Source organism: Cricetulus griseus (genome assembly GCF_003668045.3).
Source record: "Cricetulus griseus strain 17A/GY chromosome 1 unlocalized genomic scaffold, alternate assembly CriGri-PICRH-1.0 chr1_0, whole genome shotgun sequence".
Taxonomy (NCBI): Eukaryota; Metazoa; Chordata; class Mammalia; order Rodentia; family Cricetidae; genus Cricetulus; species Cricetulus griseus.
Window position 1 is genome coordinate 140,821,666 of NW_023276806.1, and position 26,459 is coordinate 140,848,124.

Genomic DNA, 26,459 nt, shown 5'->3' on the forward strand with positions numbered 1-26,459 from the left:
GTTCCCTCCTTTCAGATAACTCTAGTGTGTGTGTGAAGCTGACATAGCCAGTGCATGGGATAAGGGAGATAATACATAATCTCAGATACATTTATGAAGATAATTTACAAGGCAATCTTGTAAGGGGTTGATTCTAGATAGATATAAGTAATTTTGTCCTCCAATTTCCTAATTGTAGCCAGAGTAATTTTGTAAAAGTAAAGATCTGATAAGACATTTTGCACCTTGTGAAAGGCTGTTTTTGAATTGTCCCCTCGTTTCCTTGCCAGTCTCATCATAAGTTCTTTTCCTGAATTATTATTATTATTGTTGTTGTTGAAATGGGATCTTGTTGTATAGCTCCAACTATCTTGGAACTCACAGTGCAAAACAGGCTAGCTTGAGCTTCAGGTGATGTTCCTGACTCCTTGGGTTTCTTGTCACACTTTAGGGGCTCAGCGTTAGATGTTCCCCCCCACCTCCCACCTAAGATACTCCTAACAAAAGGCGACTTTCTCTGGGAAGCTTTTCTAGTATGCTAACTCAACTAGCTTCCCATATATGTTTGCAAAATATTCTGAACTGCTCCACGTCTTATTTCCTTAGATAAAAAGCTGAGGGCAGAAACATAATTATACCTCATGCAATGCAGAGAATGCCAAGTAGTAGCTGTACTCATGTACTACTTGAATGAAAGAACAGGCTGTCTTTTATTTTTTGTTTTTCTAGACAGGATTTCACTGTGTAACAGCCTTGGCGCTGTAGACCAGGCAGGCCTCAAACTCACAGAGATCCACCTGCCTCTGCCTCCCTTAAAGGTGTGAGCCACCACTGTCCGGCCTGCCTTTCATTTTTTAAGTTGAAATGTAAAATAAGTCTGATGAAGTAAAACAGACGTTTGTCTTAAATGACACCAAATTACAACATTTCAGGTTGCTTTCTTAGGAAAATGTATCTCATGAAGAAAAATAAACCATCGTCATCAAATAAACCAGACCCTATCAAAGAGGACTCAGCATAGAAGACAGAGTACTGGGGAAGCAGGGCTTAATGACTTAGGAAATATCATTCATTCTTAGCCTGGTTCTTAGGACTGGGAACAGAGGTAGGTTCTGTCTTCCACAATCCTTGCCATTAAACCTACAGGCTCATCGGAAGGAATTCCACCGAGAGTGGTGAGCGCCGATAAAGAAGGCACACCATTGTTAGTAAATATCTTAGTGGGGAAGTGAGTAGGAGGGATGGAAGGATGTGGGAAGGACCGGGTGGTCAGGGAAGCCTTTCCGGTTTAAGCTGAGGTCTAGAAGATGAGCACAAGTCCTGGCCCGGTGGACAATTGACACGTTCAATAACCCGGATTTGAGATCCCATGGAGACTCAAGGGCACCTTGGCCGGGCCTGGCTTTGTGATGACCCCTGCTGGGAAGGTCGTTCTCATTGTGAGCATCCCTCGGGCAAGGCGACCACGTCCGGCAATCGTGCTCCCCGCTCAGAGTGGGGTCTGCTGCCAGAGACCAACTCCTCCCCACCGCCAGCTTCCCGGAGCACCGAGCCCATCGCTGCGGACGCCGGAACAGGCCCAGGCTGGCCCGCCGCCGACTCCGCCCACCGCGGCCACGTGACGCGGAGTGTGACGTAGGAGGAAGGAGACGCCATTAGAGGGAGGAGAGGCAGTGCTTCCCTATCCTCGGGTGCCTGACGTGGTGGCCAGGACCCTTCATCATTCTGGGACTTTCTCCCGGGCCTCTCGGGTCTCGGCCGCGGAGGACGCGGCGGGCACCGGGCTCGGCGGGGACGTGAAGAGCCGGGCCCCGGGCGGCGGTGCTGGGCTCGGCGCGGCGCTGGGCTCGGGCGGCGGGGCAGCGGCGGGATGGCTGCGGCCGGCGGCGGCGGCGGGGCGGCGGGCCGAGCCTACTCCTTCAAGGTGGTGCTGCTCGGGGAAGGCTGCGTGGGGAAGACGTCGCTGGTACTGCGCTACTGCGAGAACAAGTTCAACGACAAGCACATCACCACCCTGCAGGTGCAGACCCCGGGGACGCCGGGCTGGGGACCCGCGCCCTCTCCTCTCCCCGGCCTCTGGCCTGTCACCCCGCCTTCTTCTCCCCATTGCCTTTCCCAATTGCCTCTGGGACGCGCGGGGTCCCGGCAGCCTGTAGATGTCAAGACCGACTACCGGGGGAAGGACAAGGGAGGGGAAGGACCCGGAAAAGTCCCCAGTACCCAGTGAGGCTGTGCAGGTTGGGGAGTCCCCGGCTGTGGGCTCGTTTTCCCCCTTCGAGGCGCTTCCGCCGGGGCACCAGGTGTTTTCACTCTCTACTCTTTTGAGTGTCAGCCCCTTTTCTTCCCTTGAAGTAGGAACTTAGCTTCGGATTCGAATTGGCGAACGAGGTGGTTTGTAACTTCAGAGCGTCCTGATGACTAAGTGTTTATGCAAGTTCCATTTTGTCCTGTTTTTCAAGTAAATGGAGTGATTTAAAAAAAACAAAAACCATCTCTGGAAGGGTTTTTTTGTTTGTTTTTCCTTAAAACGACCGCTTGCTGGTGCTGGTTACGCAGTTTCATTGCAGCCTTCTTGAGGCTGACCTGTGGGTCGCTTATTCTGTGAGGTTCATCTACCCACGTTGAAGCATCATGTTGTGTATTGGCCAGCGATTAGTTTTCAAACTAAAACCCGAAGCACTGCTGCTACACATTTTCTTGACTGTCATAAAAGATTGGCTTTCCTCTACAGTTAAACTGGAAGAGTGTTACAGTGTAATTGAGAGTGAAGCCTGGTGGTAGAAAGAACTGTAGTCTCCCTGTTCTCTTAAACAAACAAACAAAAACCCCAAAACAGGTTGCACGTGTTAGGAGAAATTTATCTATTAATCTGGTTTGATCCAGGTTAATTGTCCAGAAGACTTGAGTTCAGTCCTCTGGATTCACATGCTACCTCCATTTATTTCTATAGCCATACTGGGTAAATTGCTTAACCTGTGTATCCCTAGGCTTCTCCTGCTATGACAGCCATAATGATTATACAGGAGCACACCGGGTTGTCAAGGTAGATACCGACAAGCACTTAGGACCTGAAATGGTGTAAACACACTATTATTACTACCCCCACTTGTACAATAGATCTTAATTAGTAATTGTGAAGTGTGCTAGAACAGGGATGCTACTGGGATGCGTAAACTAATGGGTGTGACACTTTGACGTTGGGTGCTATTATTAAACTACTGAGTGTAGAGTTTACAAAGATGCCCTGGTTCTGATCCCACATTTTATTTTTACTCCTCTGTTTTCAATTCTATATAAAGCATAGTGTCTGAAGAAGGGAATGTCAGGTGATAAGGCCCACGTTAATGATACAGCGGAGCCCATGCTCAGGCCTGACTTTAGGTTTTGAGCAGCTGTGGTGCATCTGCCTCTGGAGAGCAGTAAACTTTATTTTACACTTTCCTTTTCCTCAGTGTAAGAGAAAGGAGAAAATTATTACAGTTGAAATCCTAATTGAAAAAGTAATTGAGCTCTCCAACCTAAAAATTTCCTCTTTGGAGTCCAGAGTTGGGGCACACATCTTTAATCCCAGCACTCAGGAGGCAGTGCAAGCAAATCACTGTGAGGGTCTGCAAAACAAGTATAGGCCAGTTGGAGCTACCCAGTGAGACCCTGTCTCAAACAGATAAACAACAAAAGAAGAAATTGCATTTAGATTATATATTTCCAAGATAGCCTCAGAGCTAAAGCAATGACAGATTTTAGCTATGTGGAAGGAGCCACTGTGAACCACACAGGAAAGGTGAAGTGGTGGTGGTCTCAGTGCCAATAGAATCACAGCTTAAATTTTTTTTAATAATTTATTTAATTTTTTATTTTATGTGCATTGGTGTGAGGGTGTCCGATCCCCTGGAACTGGAGTTACAGACAGTTGTGAGCTGCTATGTGGGTGCTGGGAATTGAACTCTGGTCCTCCGGAAGGGCAGCCAGTGCTCTTAACCACGGAGTCATCTCTCCAGTCTCCCCCCACCCCCAAGCTTAGATTTTTATATAACTCATTGGAAACAGATTCTGAATTACAATACAGAATTGAAGGTTTTATTGTATACTAATGCAAGGAAACAACACTCTCATCCCTTCCTTGTGGGTGGCAATTCAGCTTATCTTTCAAATCAACACTATGTCCCAGAGAAGTTTGACTTATGACATCTATAAGACACAACCTTGTGTTGTTTTATTTTCCAAAAGGAGGAGGTTGTGCGTCAGAAGGTAGGAGAGGAATAATGCCACAAACTACTTATCCTTTTAAAGTACTTTGTGTTTAAAGTACAGTGTTTAAAGTATCCTTTAAAGTACTTTGTTTTCAAACCACTTCAGTGTTTTGAAAAGTGTACCAGAAACATTTAAAAAAATTTCAGGACTGACAGGAACCATGGATAGTAGTGATTCACTGTTCTGTCATTTGTTGAGCCACCCCAAACCTCAGTTTAAACATCTTGGAGGTCACAGGCTGGGCATACAGCTGAGTGGTAGAGTGTTTGCTTAACATGCCCAAGGCACTGGGTTCACTTAAAGGTAAAATGAACTGATACCATTGAAAATTGAAAGCTAACTATGCCTGGAGGTGTTCCGTGTCCTTTTGTGTCTCTCTGGAGAGCCAGAATCTGCTTTAGTCTTAGTTCTGCCCTCTGAATCTTGTTCTCATATGACATTCCTTGAGGTAGTTAGAGATGGATATCATGACCTCTTGAGTCTTGTCTTCTTAGGTAAACAGCTCCGGTCCTTTAATTGGATCTCTAGTGGCATTTACAATCCATCCTCTTCACTATTTTGGTATCAATGCACTCTTCCTTTCTTTATTTCTGACACATCTTTTGTTGTTGCTTAAACTGACCTGAAGCTCACGCTCCTTCTGTCTCTTCTCCAGAGTAGCTGGGATTACAACAGGAGTCCACACTGCTGCCTGATGATGTCCTCCTTTTCTCTGAGATGCTTTGAGCTGTAGAATTGGTTGTGATTCTAGGCTGGCTTGGCCTGAACAGAGGGGTAGGGACAGGTTGTCACTTCCCCTTCTTCTGTGAGCCTTTGGGCTAGTTCTGGCATTGATTAACACTGGGTTGGCTGTCAGCTAAGTGTCTATCTTAATTGCTTCAAGAAAAGCATATCCTTCAGATTCTCTGTTTGGTGACTCTGTAATAAAGCCTTTCCCCCCAGTATGCTGGGCCTGTTAAAAGTTGGCTTTGATTTACACCAGTCCTTAAAGCTTGTCAATTTTTATTTTACTTTACTGTTTTTTAAGGATGGGGATTTAGTTCATAGTTTGATGGTACAGTCATGGCAGGGGACATGGTGTATCAGAACTTGAGGAAGCAGCTGATCACATTGCATCTATGGTTAGGAAGTAGACAGATGCACCTGTTAACTTCTATCCTTTAAGTCTTGATTTTTTTTATACCCCCATCCCCACCCCACAACATTGTTTGGGCCCTTTTAGGCCAGTGTTCTGTACTGTGTTCTGCAAAAATTAAGATGTGGAACCTACAGTCTAGATTAGCTGCTTTTTAAATTTTCTCACCTGGGGATTTGGTAGGAGTACCTTCAGTGAGCCAGATAGTGGTAGTGCACATCTCTAATTGCAGCACTTGGGAGGCAGAGGCAGGTGGATCTCTGTGAGTTTGAGGCCAGCCTGGTCTACAGAGTGAGTTCCAGGACAGCCAGGGCTACACAGAGAAACCCTGCCTCAAAAACAAACAAAAAAGATGCCTTCGATGTTCTCTTCAGTTCATAAAGACTTTGAAAAGGAAGAGTGAGGGGGGCACACAAAGCGTGGTGATGCATGGCCAGAGAGGTGGTTTACTTTAGCCATGCAGTGTCTTAGGAGTGGATTTTCCCCAGAATATCTTTCTCTTCCCCTTGAGTGGGAATCAGTTGGTAATGGAGTTTTCCTTCTACATATAGTAGACACAAGTCCTTTAGTGAAGTTTCAACTGTTCTTTCAGCACTGATATTCTATTTTTTTTGCCCTCGGTACATTACTCTTGCCTTTAAGGCTTGTCATGAGATCCTTCCTTGTCAGATGTAGATAACAAATTGCACTGTATTTGAGCAGCACCCAGTTCTATCAGGAAGTCGTATGATAAGGTAGAAAGAAATAATAGGACTTTGAAGTTAGACTGAGTTATAGAATGGTCGTGGCAATAAACTGTCCCACCTATAAAATGGTATGCTCCCTTCGTATAAGTCTCTTAACATGAATTACTTGACAGACAGCCATCACATATGAAGTTCCTAACACAGTATCTTAAACACTGTTTGGTTCTGGGCTCAGACCAGGGCTGTACTGAGTTATCACCCCATCCCTGGTACATGTTTGTTTAATAAATGTTGAATGTTACATGCTGTTGAAAGAATACCATATTTCTTAATCTGTGTTGCTTTATTAATAACTTGGTCAGAAAAGGTTGAGACAGGAAGATTATGAGACAGCCTGGTTACAGAATGAGGCGCTTCCTCTCTCTCTCTCTCTCTAATGAGGTGCTTTCTCTTTCTCTCTCTCTCTCTCTCTCTCTCTCTCTCTCTCTCTCTGTCTCTGTCTCTCTCTCTCTCTCTCTCTCTCTCTCTCACACACACACACACACACACACACACACACACACACACTTTCAGAGGTTAGGGTTATCCCAATATAAATCAAACATGTGCTACAGGGCTGTAATCCTGTAGCACAGGGAAGGGTGGTGATCAGAAATTCAAGGCCATCCTCAACTGCATTGAGAGACTGAGGCCAACCTGGACTATAGACTGTTTCTCAATGACAACATTAATTAAAAAGTTTTATGTGTGTGTGTGTGGGGGGGGCATCGGCCTCATTCTGTACCCAGGCGGTCTTTGAACTCATAATCTTCCTGTCTCAACCTCTAGAATGCTGAGATGGAGATGTGTGCCACCACAAGCAGCTTTCAGCACACTGTGTTTGTGTTTCTATTTTGGGGGCAGGGTGTGCATGTTTGTACATGCTATAGAGGCCAGACATTAATTTTGGGTGTCTTCCTCTCTCTACCTTTTTAAAGGTGTGTGTGGTGTGTGTGGGGGGTGTGTGTGTGTGTGTGTGTGTGTGTGTGTGTGTGTGTGTGTGTGTGTGTGTGTGTTAATTGATTTGAGTCAGACAAGAAAGAAATTGGGTAATGAAGTTACAGGTTTTTTTTTTTTCCTTATGGAATATATTAAGATGATGCTATTGACTCTGAGGAATTAAATTCAAGCATTTAAAGTTGTGTGCGTGCTCGAATGTGTGGACATGCCTGTGCCCATTGAAGGTCAGAGTACAACTTTCAGGAATCAGTTTCTCCTTCCACAGTGGGTTCTGGGAACCAAACTCAGGCCATCAGGCAACAGCATGTGCTTTACCTCCGGAGCTGTCTTGTCAGCTGAGATGTTCTTATATGTACCTACTGTGTGCTAAACATTGTACTAGCTGGCGGCATAAAGATGAGAAGGTGCTGCACCACTGAGCAGCTTTCTCTCCTTTTGAAAGGATTTCGCCATTTCCGAGGTAATTACCGTTTCCCTGGGGATTGCTTCTGTCTTTGTGTGTGTAATCTTTCTATCTGCAGTCCTGGGTGACCATTTCCTTTTCTTCAGCTGTACCCTGTGTGTCATCACGCAAGGTGCTTATCGAAGATTATGCACTCCAATTTAAGTGACTTCTATCACTTTTAACTCATCTCTGTAAAAAGGAACAATGTTTATATTTATGAGAGTCTTCATCCTCCCCTTTGAGGTATAACCATGGAATTCCACCTGTCTACCCCAAAGTTTGTATTAGGTTCCTGGCTTTTGACTAGGAATGTAATGCTGGTTGGTATCTTGGCTCCTTGGAGACCCCATCTGACAGTTCAGCAACTGGGACAAACAAGACTTAGATTAGGTTTCCATTGTCCCACAAAGAAAAGTGGTGTGTTGCTTTTGTTAAGCCAAGGATTATTTCTTAACTATACTTTCACCTCTTCAGTAAATGTGGCCTTTAGGTTCTGCAGTTTTCTGCTTTGTATCATAGTCTCTCATCCAGGAACTTTGCTTTTCCTGTTTCTGAGATTGCTTTGAATGTGTGAAAGTTTTAAGTAACTCTGAATACCATGTGGCTGTTTTTAGCTAGCTAATCCATTGCATATATACAATAGCTACAGTATTTAAATTTATTACCTCCTCCATAGTTTACTACTAACTCCATGAAGGCCATGGAAGATTGGGCATTCATTCATTCATTCATTCATTCATTCATTCATTCATTCATTCGTGAGGCAATATCTCAAATAGTAATCCATACAGGCCTCTAACTCATGGTTGTCCTGGTTCGGCCTCCTGAATGCTGGGATTATTAAAGGTGTGCCACCATGCCCAGGTTGACTTTTGTTTGTTTGTTTTGTTTTTAAAGCTAGAGATATGAGAACACTGGCTGCTCTTCAGAGAGCTCTGCTTCAGTTCCCAGCACCCACTGATGGTTCATAACCATCTGTAGCTCATTCCAGGGGCTCTGACAACCTCCTCTCACCTCCAAGGGTACCACACACATGTGAAGTGTGTGCACACATGCAGGCAAAACCCTTATACACATAAAATAAAATAGTCTATTTTTAAAGTTTCTTCTGACCTGTGATCTGAAATTCCAAGCATAAAAGGGTTTCATATCTGTCATTTTCTGTTTTGTGTTTTAAATCTGCTTCTTAGGTTTTACTTTTTTTAATACTTGTTTGTACACCCTTCTGTTGTTTTGCTATGTCGTCAAGGCCAACCTCAAATTTGCAGTCCTGCTTCAGCTTCCTGAAGGTCTGTGCCTTGATATGCTACAGAAATAACTGACATTCCCTGTGAAAGCTCAGGCACTCTTAATCTGCTATATGTGATTTGTCCCTCGTTTCTGAGACCAAGCAGGTACTAAAATTCCTCCCCCCCCAAAAGACTAAAAATACTGAAGAACCCAGGTCACTTTTCTGATAAGTAATGTTTATTCTCTTGCTACAGAAGGATAATTATATAAATTACTTGTTTGAATTCTGTCCTGTCTCAAGTCTGGGAGTGGTAATAGATAGTTTATACTGAGGCTGTATTAGGGATTAGCAAAATAATGTGACTAGTTCTGTGTGCAACACAGTCAGCAGGTAGAAAAGGATTGATTGATCTTGAGTTTTCAACAGACTGTTTATGCTTAGTGAAAGGCTTTCCAGAAGACAGTGAACATAGTAAAGAACTGAACATTGATTGACAAGTTAATAGGAAGATTTTCATTTGACATTTTATTTGTTCCTTTCATTACCCCCACACACACACGCCCCCGCTCCCCAGTAGTCCATGTGTTTTTCTTTATCCACTGGGATTGGGATGAGTGGTAATAGGCAGTAGGTAAATGGAACAATGTGAGTTAATAATAAAACCGTTAATGTTTAGTACCCCAAAGTTCAGAAGGTGAAACAGTTGGGATTAGAAGAGGCATGGAATATGGAGGAAGAGGGTGGAAATAGGCCATTACTTTGATCTTTGCTACGTTCTTCCTACCCTGAGAGGATCTGGAGAGGTGAATTGGTGTCCAGGAATACTTGTTGTCCAAATGGAGGACGGCCAGGTATTCTCTTGGCTAGACAGCTTTGTGCAATGGGAAAGGTGATATGGAGTCAGACAGGATTCCACCCATTGCCGAATTCACCTTAATTATCTGACCTTGGTGAGTCACTGTTTTTCTGTAAATCTCAAATTTATAACTGTAAAACAGGGATGCTGCAAGCATTAAGTGAAAACTTGAAAGCACAGAGCTTTCACAAGGTCTGTAAGCCCCACCCTCAGGCCTAGAACCTTCTGAGTTGCTACTGTTGAATCCTCCTCCCTGTTCTGGCAGATGGTACTGGTGGTTTATAGAGGAGTTGCCAGCATGTATAATCCCCTGGAATTATTGAAAGGAATTGTTCTAAGCATAAGCTGATTCCTAAATCCATGATGGCGTCCTCTTACCTTTGCTACCATATAACAGAACGAAGAAATATGCTACCCTAGTATTTTACAACCTCAAAGGGTGTTTTAATGATCTGGGCAAGTTAAGTGGAGCTTTTGTGGAGCTAATTCAGACAGACACAAGTCAGGCCTTTGATAATTTGCTGCTATTCTGATGTTACATTAAAGCTATAATTGTATCCCCCTTCCCCCCACAAGGTTTCTCTGTGTATCGTTAGAGCCTTGCTGGTCTCTGCCTCCTAAGTGCTGGGACTAAAGGCGTGTGCCACCATCATCTGGCACTATAATTGTATTTTGAAAAACAGTGTTTACTCTTAAAAAGATATATAAAATATTGAAAACCTCTCGTGTGGTAAAATGAGATGACTTTTATATTGCAGAAGAAATCTTTCCACAGTGGGGCCTAACTCGAAGGGGAAAAGGTTACTCTGGTAATAAATATGCTTTACAAGTGCATCTCCTATGTGAATTAAGATAATTTAGTTCATGGTTTGGTGAGGTGACTCAGCAGCTAGAGGCACTTGCTACATAACCCTGACAACCTGAATTTAATCCCTAGGACCCCTTTGTATGGGTGCCATGTAAAGGTACTCAGGCCATGGTTTACCTGCCCACACACATCATGTGTACACACAGTAAAAATAAATTAAAAAAAAAAAAAAACAACTTTTCAATTTGCCAGGCATGGTGGTCCATGCCTTTAATCCCAGCACTGAGGAGGCAGAGGCAGATGGATCTCTGTGAGTTCAAGGCCAGCCTGGTCTACAGAGTGAGTTCCAGGACAGTCAGGGCTACAAAGAGAAACGATCTCAAAAAAAAAAAAAAAAAAAAAAAAAAGGAAAGAAAGATAACTAAAACTTTTAAATTAAAAAAAAAATTAAAGTCAGTTTATAAAGAAACTTTTAGAAACGCATTTCTTACATAAATTGTGTTATAGCTCCTCCAGATTTCCTGGGCATGTCTAGGAGGTACCAAAGTCTGCTGGCTATAAGTTGTTCATAGACTGTCTAGATTATAGCTTGCACTTGGTACTTGTGGACCTTGGGTAAGACAGTCTCCTTGGGTCTTAATTTCCATGACTAAATATTTGTGTAGTAATTATCCCTGACTCGAAGCATGTTTTGAGAATTAAATAAGTTAATAGTTTGGAAAGCTATTAAAATACTGCCTTTTTTAAAAAAAAATATTGCCTATTTTTAATTTAGTCTAAAAAGACTGAATAAAAAATGTAACCTAGTTAGTAGAATTCTTATATCCTGAAAAAATAAGTTACAGTGCAAGACAGAATATTCCAGGTGCTACAGCTTAGGTTCCCAGAAAGTACAGACTAGAGAGATCCAGTGTGAAATACGTGAATTTTTTTTTTTTTTTTTTTTTTTGAAATACGTGAATCTTATACGGAGACATGGGGGAGATAATTTTACATGTAGGGTAATGTCATAGTATATGGGGAGATCAAAGGACTTGCTGTGAGGCCAAGGTGTTGTAGAGCTCCACAGAAAATATGAAGACTAGACTTGGGAAGTTTCAGGGCGGGGTATTGACTGGAACGGAGGAAGGTGAGTCAAAGATTCTAAACCTTAGAGATAGCTGGGCACGGTGGTGTGAGCCTGTAGTCACAGCCTCTGAGGAAACTTAAGACAAAAGGAGCAAATAATGTTAGAAATCAATACCACCCTGTGCAGTATGGTAAGACCCTGTCTTTAAACATGCACACATGTGCACACACATGTACACATGCGCACACTGGGGCTGGTGGCTGGGGGATTAAGCTTAAAGACTTGGAGACAAAATGTTGAAGTTGCAAAACAAAGTTTGCAGGGAAGATCAATCAGTTTAGTTTTAGATACATTTTTGAAAAATCACAGAATTTGGCTAGGACTCAGTTTGGATTTCTTTTACAAGGCACTGATATTTAAACCATATTGAGAAGTGTTGAATTCAAGTAAATTATATAGCTAGTAAGAAGCAAAGTGAGATTCAAATTAAAAATCACTTTCTTAGATTCTGTGCTACAAAGTGGGGGACATCTTTTATTGATTTATTTTAATTAGTGGCCTCATTTTCTAAGTTTCGATACTTTGCCATTTCAGTGTATTTTTTTTTGTTGTTCTTTTTAATACAATCTATGTTTCATTTCACTTAAACTATCTGCAGTACTATAGCTTGTCCCTTGGAGACATCTATTCCTATGTTTCCCAGAGCTCTGCCACTATGGACACCTCAGTCGGTGAATTCACAGGCTTTCCTGAGTACAGATTTTCCTCGGTGTGCCCTAGCACACTTGGAATACACATTTCTTCTCCTTGGCATAAATTTGCCATGCTCACCATCTTGCCTTCTGCAATTTTCTCTCTGTAGATAAACTTGCATGTGACTGCTTTGCCATGTTTCAGAACTCTGGTCTCTTCCTTTTAAAAACATGTCAACTAATTCTGGACTCTGGGTATATTTCCTGTTTGATAAGTTGTTCTATTTAAGTCAGGCTCTCACTGTGTGACCAGGCTGACTTTGAATTTATCCTCCTGCCTCAGCCCTCTTAAGAACCGAGATTATAGGCATGTGCTCCCACAGCCTGTTTGTCTTCATTTAGTCTTCATTCTGTCCTACAGCTTCATCGTCTGAGTTTTTGGTTTTGTCTTTAACTTTGTAGTAGAGTTCTGTTTTCCATTCTGGTCCTGTCCTCAATCCAGCCTCCAATCCCACAGTCATTCTCTTAAAAGATTAATGCGTTTCCCAGGTCTTATCCCTTAGTGATTCTCCATGCCCTCAGTGCTCTTTCTCAAAGGTGCTTCCTAGTATAAATAGAAACTTCCTGAGGGAAGAAGTTATTTAATTCTATATAGAAGAAACTCAGGAGTGAGACAAATGATTTAGGGGAATGCTTGTGTAAAAGCAGTTAGCCAGCCTTCCTTTTGACATATTATGAATATTCAGAAAGCATTATATATCATTTTCCAAATATCCCTGACGTGTGTATGTGTGTGTGTTGCGGGGGGGGGTGGGGGGTGGGGTGGGTTTCTAGTATTTTGGGGACAGGTTTTATTAAGACCTACAAGGGGAGAGGGATTAGGATGTGGTTCATTTGGTAGAGTGCATGCCCTGTGCTTGAAATCTGAGGTTTGATAATTAGCACTGCATAAGCCAAGGTGATTGTTGCATACATGTAATCTCAGCACATGGGAGATAGAGGCAGGAGGACCAGGAGTTCAAGGTCATTCTTGTCTACATAGTGAGTTTGAGGCCAGCCTGGAATAGGTGAGGCTTTGTCTCAAGAGAGAAAGAGAAAAAGTAAAGGTTTACAAGATAAAGTTCATACTCCTGGGGGTTTTCTTTTAATTTTAAGATTTATTTATGTGTTTGGGTTTTTTATTCACATGTATATCTGTGTACCACCTGCATTCCTGGTGCCATATCCCTTAGACTGAGAGTTACAGGTGGTTGTGATCTGCACGTGGGTCTTCTGCAAGCACAAAGTGCTCTTAATCACTAGCCGTCTTCCAGGCCCGTCATAGCTTAAAAAAAATTACAGGTGGTCTCAGGTTGCCCACCTTGGTGGTATAAACTCTTTGATTTGCCAAGAGCACTCTGAGCCACAGTCCTAGGATCTTTTGATTTAGCCCTTCCTCATTTATGTGGTCGCACTCTGGCATTAACTATACCAACTTGGAGATCCCCTGAGGGTGACTTCATTTGTTTTAGGCTTCAGTGGCTTTGTTTATGGTTAGGAAAAATTCCAACTACACCTAATGGAGAGATCATTCACTACCTTAACTCACCCAGGCAAGCACTGAACTTTCTTTCCCAGCATGCCCCTTATAGTGTACTTGACAGGATCTTCTGTATCCGTCAGTATAACAAAAATGTATTCTGTGTACATGCATTCTCTAGTGGACTAAGCTCCCCTGGAAAGCTTGGAGCCATGTCCTTTCATTTCTGTGACAGAGATACATGGTAAACAGGCACAGAACCATTTTCAGCAATGTTGGCTATATTCGGAATCATATATATATATATATATAATTTTTTTTTTTTTTTTTTCCCAGACAGGGTTTCTCTGTGTAGCTTTGGAGCCTGTCCTGGCACTTGCTTCGTAGACCATTCTGGCTTCGAACTCAAAGAATTCGCCTGCCCTGCCTCCCGAGTGCCCGACTCTACATACTCTTTTTAGTCAGTAAATAGATAAATGCTTTAGGAAAAAAATGTTGCATATACAGGAAGGAAAAAAAGCATAAAAAAAACAGGCACCAGTTTTTGTTTGTTTGTTTGCTTCGGTGTATTTATGGGTATTTTATTATTTTTTAAAATGTGTGTGTGTCTTAAATTTCCAGCATTTGGGAGGCAGAGAAGGAGGATCTCTCTGAGTTAAAGGCTAGCCTGGTCCACATGGTGATTTCTAGGTCAGCTAGGGCTGCCCAGTGAGACCCTGTTTCAAAATTTATTTTAGAATATGTGTTTGTTTATGGTGTGTGCATGCATGTATGTAGTACAATGTATGTGTGGGAGTTGGAGGACAACTTTGGGTGTCAGCCCTTGACTTTACCACATTTTGAGATGATATTTTGTTGGTATTTACTGTGTAGGCCAGGCTAGCTACACAGAGGGGCTGGGATTTTCCTGTTTGTGCATCCCATGTTACCTTAGGTGTGCCTTGATTGTAGACATGCGTGCTTCTCCTGTGCATATGTTTAAGTGGGCTCTGGGAAGGAGAATTCAGGTCATCGTGCCAGGTTTTCACATGTGCTTGAGAAGTGCTTTACCCACTGAGCCATCTCCCAGTGATTTTACTGTTCATCTACCACCAAGTGACATCTGCTGCTTTTCTTATATTTTCTTATAGTTTTGATAACATTTTCATAAAACAAATAGATTTTTCTTAGAGTATGACTATTTTGTCTTTAATGAAATTAATAGTTGGCCATAAATTGAAAATTCAGTGATTGCCTTTTCTTTTGACAACCTAAGTTTGATATGAAGATGATTCATTCGTTCATTCATTCGTGGTTAGGGTGAAGGATATAATTTTAAATGAAACTTTGTTTAACATGTATTTCTCTTATTTTAGGCATCTTTCTTAACAAAGAAGTTAAATATTGGTGGAAAAAGAGTAAACCTTGCCATATGGGTAAGTATTCAGAAATAGTCTGTTTGTTGTTTGTTTTGAGACAGGGTCTCACTATGAAGCTGTAGCTATCCCGTGGAGACCAGGCTGGCCTCAAACTCACAGATCCACCTATCTTTGCCTCTCAAGTGCTGAGATTAAAGGTGTGTACCACTATGCCTGGCTTCAGAAATATTCTAATTAAAGGACTTGGGGAACAGAAATTTGGATGTTAGAATTTATTTTTTTAAAAGTAAATGAATTTGCTAGTTAGCCAAAGGCATTTTCCTTAATTAAAAAGTTCCTTAAAAATCTAGGTAGAATTCTATTTGGAGTACAGCTTTCTATCTAAATATTGCTGTTAGGATTTTTTCAGTTGCAAAAAGGAGAGTTGATGGGGCAGCCTGCCTGCATTCTCTTTCTGGCATATGCCAGGAGTAGCTAGTGGAGATCAGGCATGAGTTAGCAAGTAGTCCTGATCTTGAGTGTGCCCTCTTCTGTCTCTTCTGCATTACAAAGTTCCTCTGTTTAGGGGCGGGACAGATCCCCCTACTTTAACCATGGAGTGGTGATTGAGCTGGTCTTTTAGTGGGGTGGGGAGAGCTAAGGAGAAAGAGTACAACAGTAAAGCATACATGACATTTAAACATTTGGTTTTTCTGTAACTTGTTTTGATTCTTTTAATAGTTTTTGGAATTATATTTGACTATATGCCCTGCTTTCCAATTAATTAAAAGTTCATTGTAGTTAAAATAGCAGCCATATGCTTACTTTTGCTCTAATAAGCATTTGTTCTTTATTAGGATACAGCAGGTCAAGAGAGATTCCATGCATTGGGTCCAATTTACTACCGAGATTCGAATGGAGCTATTTTAGTTTATGATATAACGGATGAAGATTCCTTTCAGAAGGTATTTTTTGGGGAGATGACTTAATTACAAAAAACCACTCTGGGTTTTTTGTTTGTTTGGTGTCTGCATTCACCGATGACTAGTTTTTAAACAGTAAAGCAAACATAAATGAGCATAAATGGTGACTATTAGTTATCAATATGTAGTCATATTGAAGATGTACATTTATTTACATATTGAGATATACTGAGAAAGTTGTGGCTTATTATAAGATGAAAATAATTATCTTTGCTTTTATAAGGATTAATCAAGACAGTTCCTTTGCATTCTTGTAGAGAATAGCAGTGCAAAACATTCTTGTCATGGGTCCAGGTGCACAGTTCAACTTAAAAATGTGTAGTTTTGGGGGCTGGAGAGATGGCTCAGAGGTTAAGAGTGCTAGCTGCTCTTCCAGAGGCCCTGAGTTCAATTCCCAGCAACCACATGGTGACTCACAACCATCTGTAATGTGACCTGGTGCCCTCTCCTGGCCTGGGCAGAACACTGTATACATAATAATGAATGAATGAATGAATGAATGAATGAATGAATATTTTTAAAGTATAGTTTTTTATGCAAAGTGAGATTATGTGTGTGTATGTGTGTTTGTTTTGTTTTTGTTTTTTTGAGACGGGGTTTTTCTGTATTGCTTGGGAGATTGTCCTAGAACTCGCTCTGTAGATCAGACTGGCCTTCAACTCACAGAGATCTGCCTGCCTCTGCCTCCTGAGCACTGGGATTAAAGGCGTGTGCTACCAATGCCCGGCGCAAAGTATATATTCTTTTTGTGAGACTTGATTGCATATAAATTAAATTTCACAAGAAGTGAAAGCAAGTATCCTGGTTTGTTCCTTAGCATGCTGTTTGATTGTGAACCCATTATCGAATTATAATATTTAAAAGATTAGTATTGTTAATTCCTGTTTATGTCTACCTGTATCAGGGCTGAACTTCTTCCCCAGTGTCCAGTTATCCTATGCCAAAGGTTCACACCATGGAATGATAAAAATCTGGAGACATACTTAGCTGACACCATGGGAGAATGATGCTGGCTTTACTTGGTAGAGGACAGGGATTTTGCTAAATGGTCACATATTATACATGGCTGGCCTTATAACAAAAAGACTTTTCTAGTACCCACATACTTTTTTATTTTTTTAAGTCTATAACATAGAAGTATCTATTAGGAATCAATTAGGGTTTGATCAAAAAGACTAGGGTCATACCTTCTAAGTCCAAAGTGACTGTGTTACAAGTATCTTAATACCAGATCTGGACTTGACAGTTTTGTTCTTGCAAAAGCTTTGCTTGGATGTAAGGAAAATTTATAAAAATTTGTTATTAGAGTTGTATTTTGATATACCCTTAGATTTTAGGTGTTGTGGAACTAATTCCAATAGGATTTGCTGTTATGTTTGCTTTTTTGTGTACACAGGTAAAAAACTGGGTCAAAGAGCTACGGAAAATGTTGGGAAATGAAATCTGTTTGTGTATAGTTGGTAAGTATGACTACTAGTTTATTTTAAAGCCCTTTGTCTCCTGATAAAGACAAAACAAATCTTTTTAAAAGAGATAGCAGAAATGAAAAATTATGACATTTTAGTATTTCTCTTTTAGAGTTGGGGTTGACTTTTTCAGCAGACTCAAGCCTTGTATTTCAAGGAATAACCCTAGGAACCAGTGAGGGTCCCAGGCTTGCCTCAACTTTTGCCTTTTCACCAGAAGTTTTAGTTCTTTAAAAAAAAGAAAAAGGAAGAGTATATGAACCGCTTTAATAAGCCAGTATTCTTAAGTGTACACTTATTTGTACACTTTTTTTTTTATTTATTTAGAACAGTTTTGACTTCAAGGATACAGGTAGTTCATGATTCTCAAAAGGGTCCTCTGGAAGAGCAGTATGCCCTTTTAACCACTGAGCCATCTCTCCAGCTCTGTAATGAAGTTTTATAGGAGACACCTGACACCAGGTAGTGCTGCTTGCATTTGTGGAATAAGCAGCTTGCTTTATCTGATTACTGTTCAGTATACTGGCTATTTATTGGGTTGAATTTTTATTGACAGACTATAATGTAGAAAGTGAAATGAATGTAGTACTTGTAGCTGAGCATGTCTGTTCAGAGACTAGGGTTCATTGCTGAGTTGGTTGGAGCTCACTGACTTTGGTGTTTACCTCATAATCTCTTCCTTGGGTAATGAAGACAAATAGTTTGTTGAAGCTGCCAGCAATTAAGTGCTTAGATTATTTGAGGTCTTCAATATATAGCACCTCTTGACTTGTTGGTGATAAACATTTCATCTCATTGGGTGCTTTGCTTATTACTTTATAAGGTTTACTTATTCTGTCTAAATGTTAAAACAGAAGAAATAAAACCATTTGTTTAAAGGGTGCTTCCTTAGCGCCCCCCCCCCCAGCAATTTGTTGTTTTTCTGACCCTGTATCCACCCAGGTCATCTGAACTTCTGTCCAGTACTCAATAAAGAGTCTGTTTTTCTGAAGTATCTTGATTTTGGTTCTGCTTGCTTTTTAAGAAAACCTTGGCTTAACTCCTTTGTATAAGAAAGACTAAATTCATTTACAGTAATTTCAAATCTACATGACCCATATATTGAGTTCTGTAAGGTCACTAAAATTGTTTCATAAACAATGTCCATAGTGTCTGTGGTGGAGCAGTTTAAAAATTCATACATTAAAAATTTTCCTTTGATTAGTTCATGTCATCAAGGAAAATAGTTCCCTTTCAGTGCCCATGAGGCAAGCTTGCTATGTTTTAGTAACCAGTAATTATACTTAATTATTGATGGGCTTTAAGCCGATTAGGGAACAGAGACTTTTTAAAACCATGTGTAGCAGGGCGTTAGTGGTGCACGCCTTTAATCCAAGCACTCGGGAGGCAGAAGCAGGCGGAGTTTGAGGCCAGCCTGGTCTCCAGAGCGAGTGCCAGGATAGCCTGCAAAGCTACACAGAGAAACCCTGTCTCAAAAACCAAAACAAACAAACAAACAAAAACCCCATGTATATATAGTTCACTGTACTTAGTAGAGACCCTTCACTCTTCTCTTTGGAAGAGAGATTACTTTCCTCTGACAGGCTGAAAGTTAAATCGTGTCTACACTGAACTGTTGCAGGAGGGTGAGATGCAGGCCTGATGAGCATGAACAGCCCTCACATCTTTGGGATTAAGACATTTAGAAATCTGATGGGAATTCCTGTTTTCAAATAATTAGTCACAACTATGTATTTAGAATTGTCTAATTTTATTAAAAATAAATCAGTATTAAGATCGGTGTTTCCTTTTTTCACATTAGGTAATAAAATAGACTTGGAAAAGGAGAGACATGTTTCTATCCAAGAAGCAGAGTCGTAAGTGTCATGCTTCCCCATTCCCATTGCTCCCCAGTGACAACAGCTTACTGTGGGCTTTGACAGTTAGCTGGCATAAACCCCTCAGAGTGTGTACACAAACCTCCTACAGTTCATTCTTGGTGGACTGAACTCTTGTTCTCAGGAATCTGTTTGCACTTCGAAGTGCTGGTCACCTGGCAAGAGTAAGATATTTCTCCGTTTCTCTTTTGATTTCACTAAAAATGAAAGACTGGTAGGAAAGAAAGCTATCAAGATTAAATGGCAGGAGATCACAAAAACTTTTAAAGTATTTCAGTTCCAAATTAGTGTATAAAAATTTCCAATCCTGTCCCCCCCCTTTCTAAATTTGGTTCAGTATGTAGAGAAATACCTAAAAAATCTTTCTGTAATGAAGATTGGGTAAGTTAGTAAGTCAATAAAGATAAATTTAGTCATTAAAATTGCTATTGTAGAAAGCTTCCAGGGCTTTATGTCAATGACTGACAATACTTTTTTTCTTTTTTAAGGTATGCAGATTCTGTGGGAGCAAAACATTATCATACTTCTGCTAAACAAAACAAAGGAATTGAGGAACTCTTCCTTGACCTCTGTAAAAGTATGTGTACCCTCCTTAGTAGTTTACAAATGGCTTTTACAACTGTTGTTAATGTTTCTAGCCAAGAGGCAGAGCAGGCGGATCTCTGAGTTTGAGATTACCCTAGTCCACAAAACAAGCTCCAGACCCTGCCTCAGAAAAAAAAAAAATACTTTGTTAATTTTTCTGGAATGATATTTGCCAATTTCTGCAATGAAAGCAGGAATTAGCCGGGCATTGGTGGCGTACACCTTTAATCCCAGCACAGGGAGACAGAGGCAGGCGGATCTCTTCAAGTTTGAGACCAGCCTGGTCTACAAGAGCTAGTTCCAGGACAGCCTCCAAAGCCACAGAGAAATTCTGCCACGGAAAAAAAAAAAAAAACAAATTAAATAAACAAATAAATAAATAAATAAATAAAGGTTGGTCTGTTTAGGAGTCATTATGATGTGGTTACACTTTTAAAAGTTCTCTTTTAGAGATGCATATTAAAGTAAACCATGAGTAAAATGTCTGGGACTTGATTCAAAATAGTGGTAAGACACGTAGAATGTGGGTAAAATGAGAGGATGGGCTTTTATTAGGCTCTTTTTCTCCATTTTCATATGTTAGAAATTTTCTTGCTAGAAGGTTTTCTTGGAGAGAGAAAAACAAATTTCTTTATAAATATAACCTGAACTTCTTTTCTCATGTTGCCACTGCAGTGCTTACATTTAGGTGAATGCTAGTCTATGGAGCACAGTGAGTGAGTGTCCAATTGCAGTATTTCCATTTGTGGGCCTCTTCTGATGATTTGATGGAACTAGTTTTGCTCTCTATAAAGAAAAAGTATCTGTACACAAACTATGATAAATTTTATTTAAGACTCTGAAGTCATAATTCCTTTAGAATAATGAGGTCTCCTTCTAGTCAGCAGTATTAGCGTTGATTGAGATGACTAGAGATGCACCTTCCATCCCAGACCTACTGAATCAGATGTCTGGAGGAGGCAAAGCTGGTGCTAAGGCCTCCCATGCACACTAGGTCTGAGAACAAGTGCAGTGTGTAACCGTTGGTGTGTACAGCCATGTGTAGGTCTGTGTAAAACACATTTTGATGTAGGTTTGTTATGGCCTGAAGTTCACATTTCTACAAGCACCCAAATATTGATACTTAAAGTTCTTAGATGTTATTTCAAATAGAAGATTTGGGATAAATCTCATGCCTTACGAATATTCTCCACATGTTCATTTTAAAGTCCTGTTAACATATAAAATACTAATATAAATCCATTTCATACATTCTAAAACATACCGAGACGTGGAAAACTTAAAAGACTGAATAAGGAGAAGCAGGATATTTCATCTCACTACAATGCCTGGCACACCCCAGCTTGAGAACTGTTCTTAATAGCTGTCCCCTGGACAGACAGACTTTAAAACTTGTATCGTTTTAGAGACTCCCTTTCTCACCTTCCTTCATCTTGTTGATTAAGTGTTTAGCAAAAGTTACCTCTCACTCAGTGTCTTGGTTTTCATTCTTGTAAACTGTTTTTCAAAAAGAAGATGTTTTACTTTTTAATAAGGCTCAATTTGTCAGGTTGTTGTTGCTTGTTTTTGTTTTTTAGGAATTTGTGACTTGTCTTATATAGGAAATCTCTGTCTAAGCCAAACTCACAAAAATTCCTCTCTCTTTGTCCCCCTTCTGTGAGATGGAATCTCACTTTGATCAGCCTTACACTCTATGTAACAGAGACAGTCTCTGAATTCCTGATCCTACTGCCAGTACCTCCCTAGTAATGGGATTACAGGCACATGCTCCCAGCATCCAACTGTTCACTGTCAGGATTCATGTGGGTTTTGATGTGTTGTTTTGTTTGTTTCTAACCATGTAACTCTATCTGGCCTGGAACTCACAGAAATCTACATGCCTTTGTCTTCTGAGTACTGGAATTACTACATGTACTACAATTCACGTAGTTTTATACTATGTACCACGCACATGATTATTTCTCTTTACACATATAGATATGTGTATATACGTTACTTCAATTGTCTGTGAAGCTCATTCATCGTTTTATTTTTTTAAGATGCTTTTTGTGTGTGTCTGTGTGTGTGCATGCAAAAGGAGACAGAAGAGGCAATGGATGTCCTCTTTCCTGTCATTCTCTGCCCTTGTCTTTGTAGTCAGGAATCTCTCTCTGAACCTGCAACTGCATAGAAACCAGCTAGAAACAGCAAGCCCCAGCCATCCTCCTGTCTCTGTCCCCTCAAAGCCAGTAGGCTTCTGTTGGGATATCTGCCTCCTTTTCATGGGTGCTAGAATCCAAACTCCAGTCCTTAGGATTTTGGAACAAGCACCCTTAACTGCTGAACCTCTCTCCACCCCTTAAGTTCTTCTTACTCTTTCAAATACCATTTGCTTTAGTATATATAATTTTTAATTACGTGTGTGCGCGCGCACACATGAGTGTTAAAGGAAACCAGAGGAGTTGTTAGTTTCCAGATGTGGGACTTGCAAGAGCAGTATGCTCTACTAACCACTGAGCCATCTCTCCAGTCTCCCAATACTGTTTTCTAAAATAAGTCCTGTGCCCCAAAGTTAATGAATACTATGTCAACTCAAGACAACAGGTTTAAAACCAGAATAGAGAAAGTATAACACCTGTTATACATACTGTGTACTCGAAGTATAATCTTGAGATTTTTCAAACACATCAGAAATAGGCTAAAGTTCAAGTTATTCCTACCACAAGAGATTATGTACCATGTCTGTTGATTGAAAGTCAGGAATAGCTATCACAGCAGAATATTGAAATTGCAGAAAGAGAAAACTTCAAAGACTGTGGGCTGGTACTCATGTATGCTTTCTGCTTTCAGGAATGATAGAGACAGCACAAGTGGATGAGAGGGCGAAAGGCAATGGCGCTAGCCAAGCTGGACCTGCTCGTCGAGGTGTGCAGATCATCGACGATGAACCTCAAGCTCAGAGCGGTAGTGGAGGGTGCTGTTCTTCTGGATAACTGCTCACGTGTGAAACTCAAACAAAACAGAACTGTGGATCATTGCCCTCAACATGAAGACTGCCATATTCCAAGTCACGTCATTTTACCAATGGAGTTAGAATTAACAGTATTTTAAATTACGTTTATAACACTGAAGAGACCTTAAGTGCTAAACTTAGTGGAGTTTGTGACCAGAGAATTGGCATTTTCTACAAATGTTAACAAAGCAATTACCAATGGCCTTTTTACATATTTTTTTCTTTAATGAGGAATAATATGCATGTAGAAAAGACCTACTTAAAGGCTTCATTTATATTCTTTTAAATCAGATCTTTATTTAATAACTTATATATGATGTTGGAATGGTATACATTTTTGCAGTCCTTTGTATTTTGTGGTAGTTTGAATTGTATCACTTCTAAACAGCATACTGTTTTTGTTTTTGTTTTTGATTAGCAGATACCTGAAGTTCTATTTTTGCAGGGTTTGCACAGGCCCCTAACTGTCTACTACTTTGATATAATCTATAAACATCCTGTATGCTGAGCTGGTAAAATACATTGTAAATTACATATTAAATATTTTATCTGCTTTTACAAGCGCAAGGTGCAAAAACATATACAATTGTCTTATTGGTGACTGTAAAGTGAATTAGCTGTTGGTGACGATCCCTAAGCTTTTTGACTCTGTTACAGTGATCACCCTCTTTCACTTTGTCTTAACGTGACAGTGGCGTGTTTAAAGTTACACATACTTTACTTGAATTATTACTGTTGTCACTTTTTTCCTCTTATTTTTTTTCTTTGCTTTTTTTTTTTTTTTTTTTTTTTTTGGCCTCTGTAAGTCCCAGTGATCAAAAAGCAGCATTTGCCTTTTTATTATTATTAAACAAGATTTCTTCTGCCAATTTTGTTTTAGAACAGTTACCTTAGAAGAATTTGAGTGGAGCTTGCCAAGTTTCACTTCTGCAACAATTTGAGTTTCCTGTAGGGCTTTCCATGAAATGGATTCACTGGTCTGAGAAGAGGGGTCCCAGGTAGTAGCCACTGACCAAGGCTTATTTATGTAGGATGTTGAGTGGTAATTTATGCCTCTGAAGCAACTTCTGGATCCCTTATGAGGATGTTTAATCGGTCATTCTCAGAAATGAATTTAGAAAGTTGTATTTCTAAGAGTTATCTCAGTTTCTATGGGAAGAAGCATTTTGTAATGCAGTTACAACAACACTGGAAAGATTTATTATAAAATCATATTCTTGTTTGTCTTGTAACTACTCCCATATTGAATTTTTTTTTCTTTAGCATTGGACTGAAATTTGTTCATTTAAAAAAGAATCAGGCACTGCTCGAAGAAGAGACAGATTGTAGAAATTAACATAAATTGTTCTAATATATATATTTTCCCATTTCTGTCATGCTTGGAAAACTAGTAAATGTTGTGTGTAAGATAAGATGGAATGGTCCTGGATTTACTTCTTCTAAGAATTAGAGTATAGTAATGCAATTAGTAAGCATTTCTGAAGACACGAAAATGTGATGGTCACTGAGTGAATACTACCATGTTCTTAGGAGTAGATTAAACCTTCCCAAATAGGTGGGAAGTTGAATGACTTGACACCTTACCATCTAAATAGTAGGGATTTAGCATTGTGTTCTCTGAGCCCTCTCTTTAGATTATTTACTTAGCGACCTTGACAGATGCAAAACACTGACTCTTTGCTGTGTGCCTGAAGATGGTCAGAAATGAAAAGTCAAGAAAATGAGCTACAGCTGTGTCCCATTGCAGACTGGTTGTGCTGTGCCCTTCCTGGGTTCCCTGTGGAGTTGGTGTTTATGCAGGGGTAGAAGGGGCAGCAGAAACCACAAGTCTTTGGAAAATTTGTTCCTATGCTCTGGCTTTTTCAAGAGTAAAGACTGCTGCCAATCCTACTGTTGTAGACAGGAAATATACGTTCCTCGCCTGAGTAGAATACTATTTTTTTTTAAACTAGAGATGAAATTAAAACAAGTTAAACTTGATCATTGGAGGGCTGTGCTTGAGTTTTTCACTGTCAGTAGTATCAAGTCCATACAGGAGCCTCTGCTCTGGACTTGGAGGTAATTATTCCTGGGTTAGAAACTATCCTCTGTACTGTTTCCACCTCACACATCTCATTCTCTCTCTCTTTAAAGTTATGATCCATGCTAACTGAATAACAGACACGTAATACAGTACACCTGCTGTGCTCCAAGGCATGAAGGACCTTAAGTGGAGTGAGGGGAAAGAAAAGAATCAGTCAGCTGAATGCCTGTGGAAGAGAAAGATAAAGCAATGATAGACTAAGGCCAGCAAAGTGTTCTTGGTCCTGCCTTCTTCTGGTCTATCTGTGTTCCTATCCTAATAACTTGTGCTGTTAGGAAAAGGCAAAGGTGGCATAGTGGTGTGTATTAGATGCTAAATGACTCTCCAAAAGTATATACAGGTCACATAACCTAAAGCTAGTTTAAGATAGTCATTAATTTCATTATTATGTTAATGTATACAGTCACCATTTTTGTAATGAGTAGCTTGCTGTTTGTTTTGCTTTATGGTTATGGAAGGGTGTTTTTAAAAATGTCTTCTGCAACAGTTGGGGATGAGCAGTAATCTGAAAAGAAAATATGTTGTTATATGAAATACACATACTTATTGTGTTTGGGGTGTCTCTTAAGAATACCCTAAGATTATGATTGTTACTGTATTGAAATCTTTTTTTCATACTAGCCCTAAATTATTATTTTTCTTTGGTGTTAGAAAACAATGATTTTTTTTAAGTTTTTTTCTTTTGGTTTCCAGTAATAAAAGATAAAGTCCAGAAGGAGATAGGATAGACGTCACATATGTATAAAACTCTAATCCAACAATGTTTATCTTCATTTTGATAATACATTGCTTTTATCATGGGATAGTTTCTCGATAAGGCAAGATACACAATTATGTGCCAAATAATTAGAGCATTTAAAATAGACTGTGATACTGTTTATGTCTTTTAGTATATAGTTTATAATTTTCTGTTTTATAAATGTCATCAGCCTTCTACACAATGGACCTTCATTATTTATTTGCAGATAATGTAGGTGGCATTTGCAAAGGTAATTATATTATCTCTTGATGTGGTTTGATTTGTTCCTTTAACTTCCAAATTATCTTTTTACGTCCTGTGGCCATTTTGAATCTTGAAATTCTCCAGGAAAGGGTGACCAATAGGAAGCTCACAATCATGTATTATAAAGAGACTTTACATACTTTTTTAAATTATAAAATGCATTGTCCGGGTTTTCATAATTAAAGCTGATACTGAGCTACATGTACTTTGCTTCATCATAGCTACTATGTTGCTGTTGTTCATTAACACCTGGCAATAGTAGTACATTGTGTTATAGACCATTCATCATAGGCCTATACTATGTTGCTGTTCATTAACACTTGTAACAGAGTAATACATTGTATTATGGGCCACTCTTCATAGACTATGTTGCTGTGGTTCATTAACACCTTAACAGAATAATACATTGTGTTATGGGCCACTCATGATAGGCTACTATGTTGCTGTTGTTCATTAATACCTG

At 40.0% G+C, this 26,459-nt stretch overlaps 1 protein-coding gene across 1 annotated transcript; it reads left to right on the forward strand.

The window, feature by feature from the left end:
* Nucleotides 1–1,645: 1,645 nt before the first annotated feature.
* Rab21 (RAB21, member RAS oncogene family) lies at nucleotides 1,646–26,197 on the forward strand. Its single transcript, XM_027392392.2, has 7 exons — nucleotides 1,646–1,999; nucleotides 15,026–15,085; nucleotides 15,865–15,972; nucleotides 17,387–17,450; nucleotides 19,258–19,312; nucleotides 19,822–19,910; nucleotides 22,748–26,197. The coding sequence occupies exons 1-7, from the start codon at nucleotides 1,850–1,852 to the stop codon at nucleotides 22,888–22,890; spliced, it is 669 nt and encodes a 222-aa protein (XP_027248193.1). The 5' UTR covers nucleotides 1,646–1,849; the 3' UTR covers nucleotides 22,891–26,197.
* The last annotated feature ends 262 nt before the right edge of the window (nucleotides 26,198–26,459 follow it).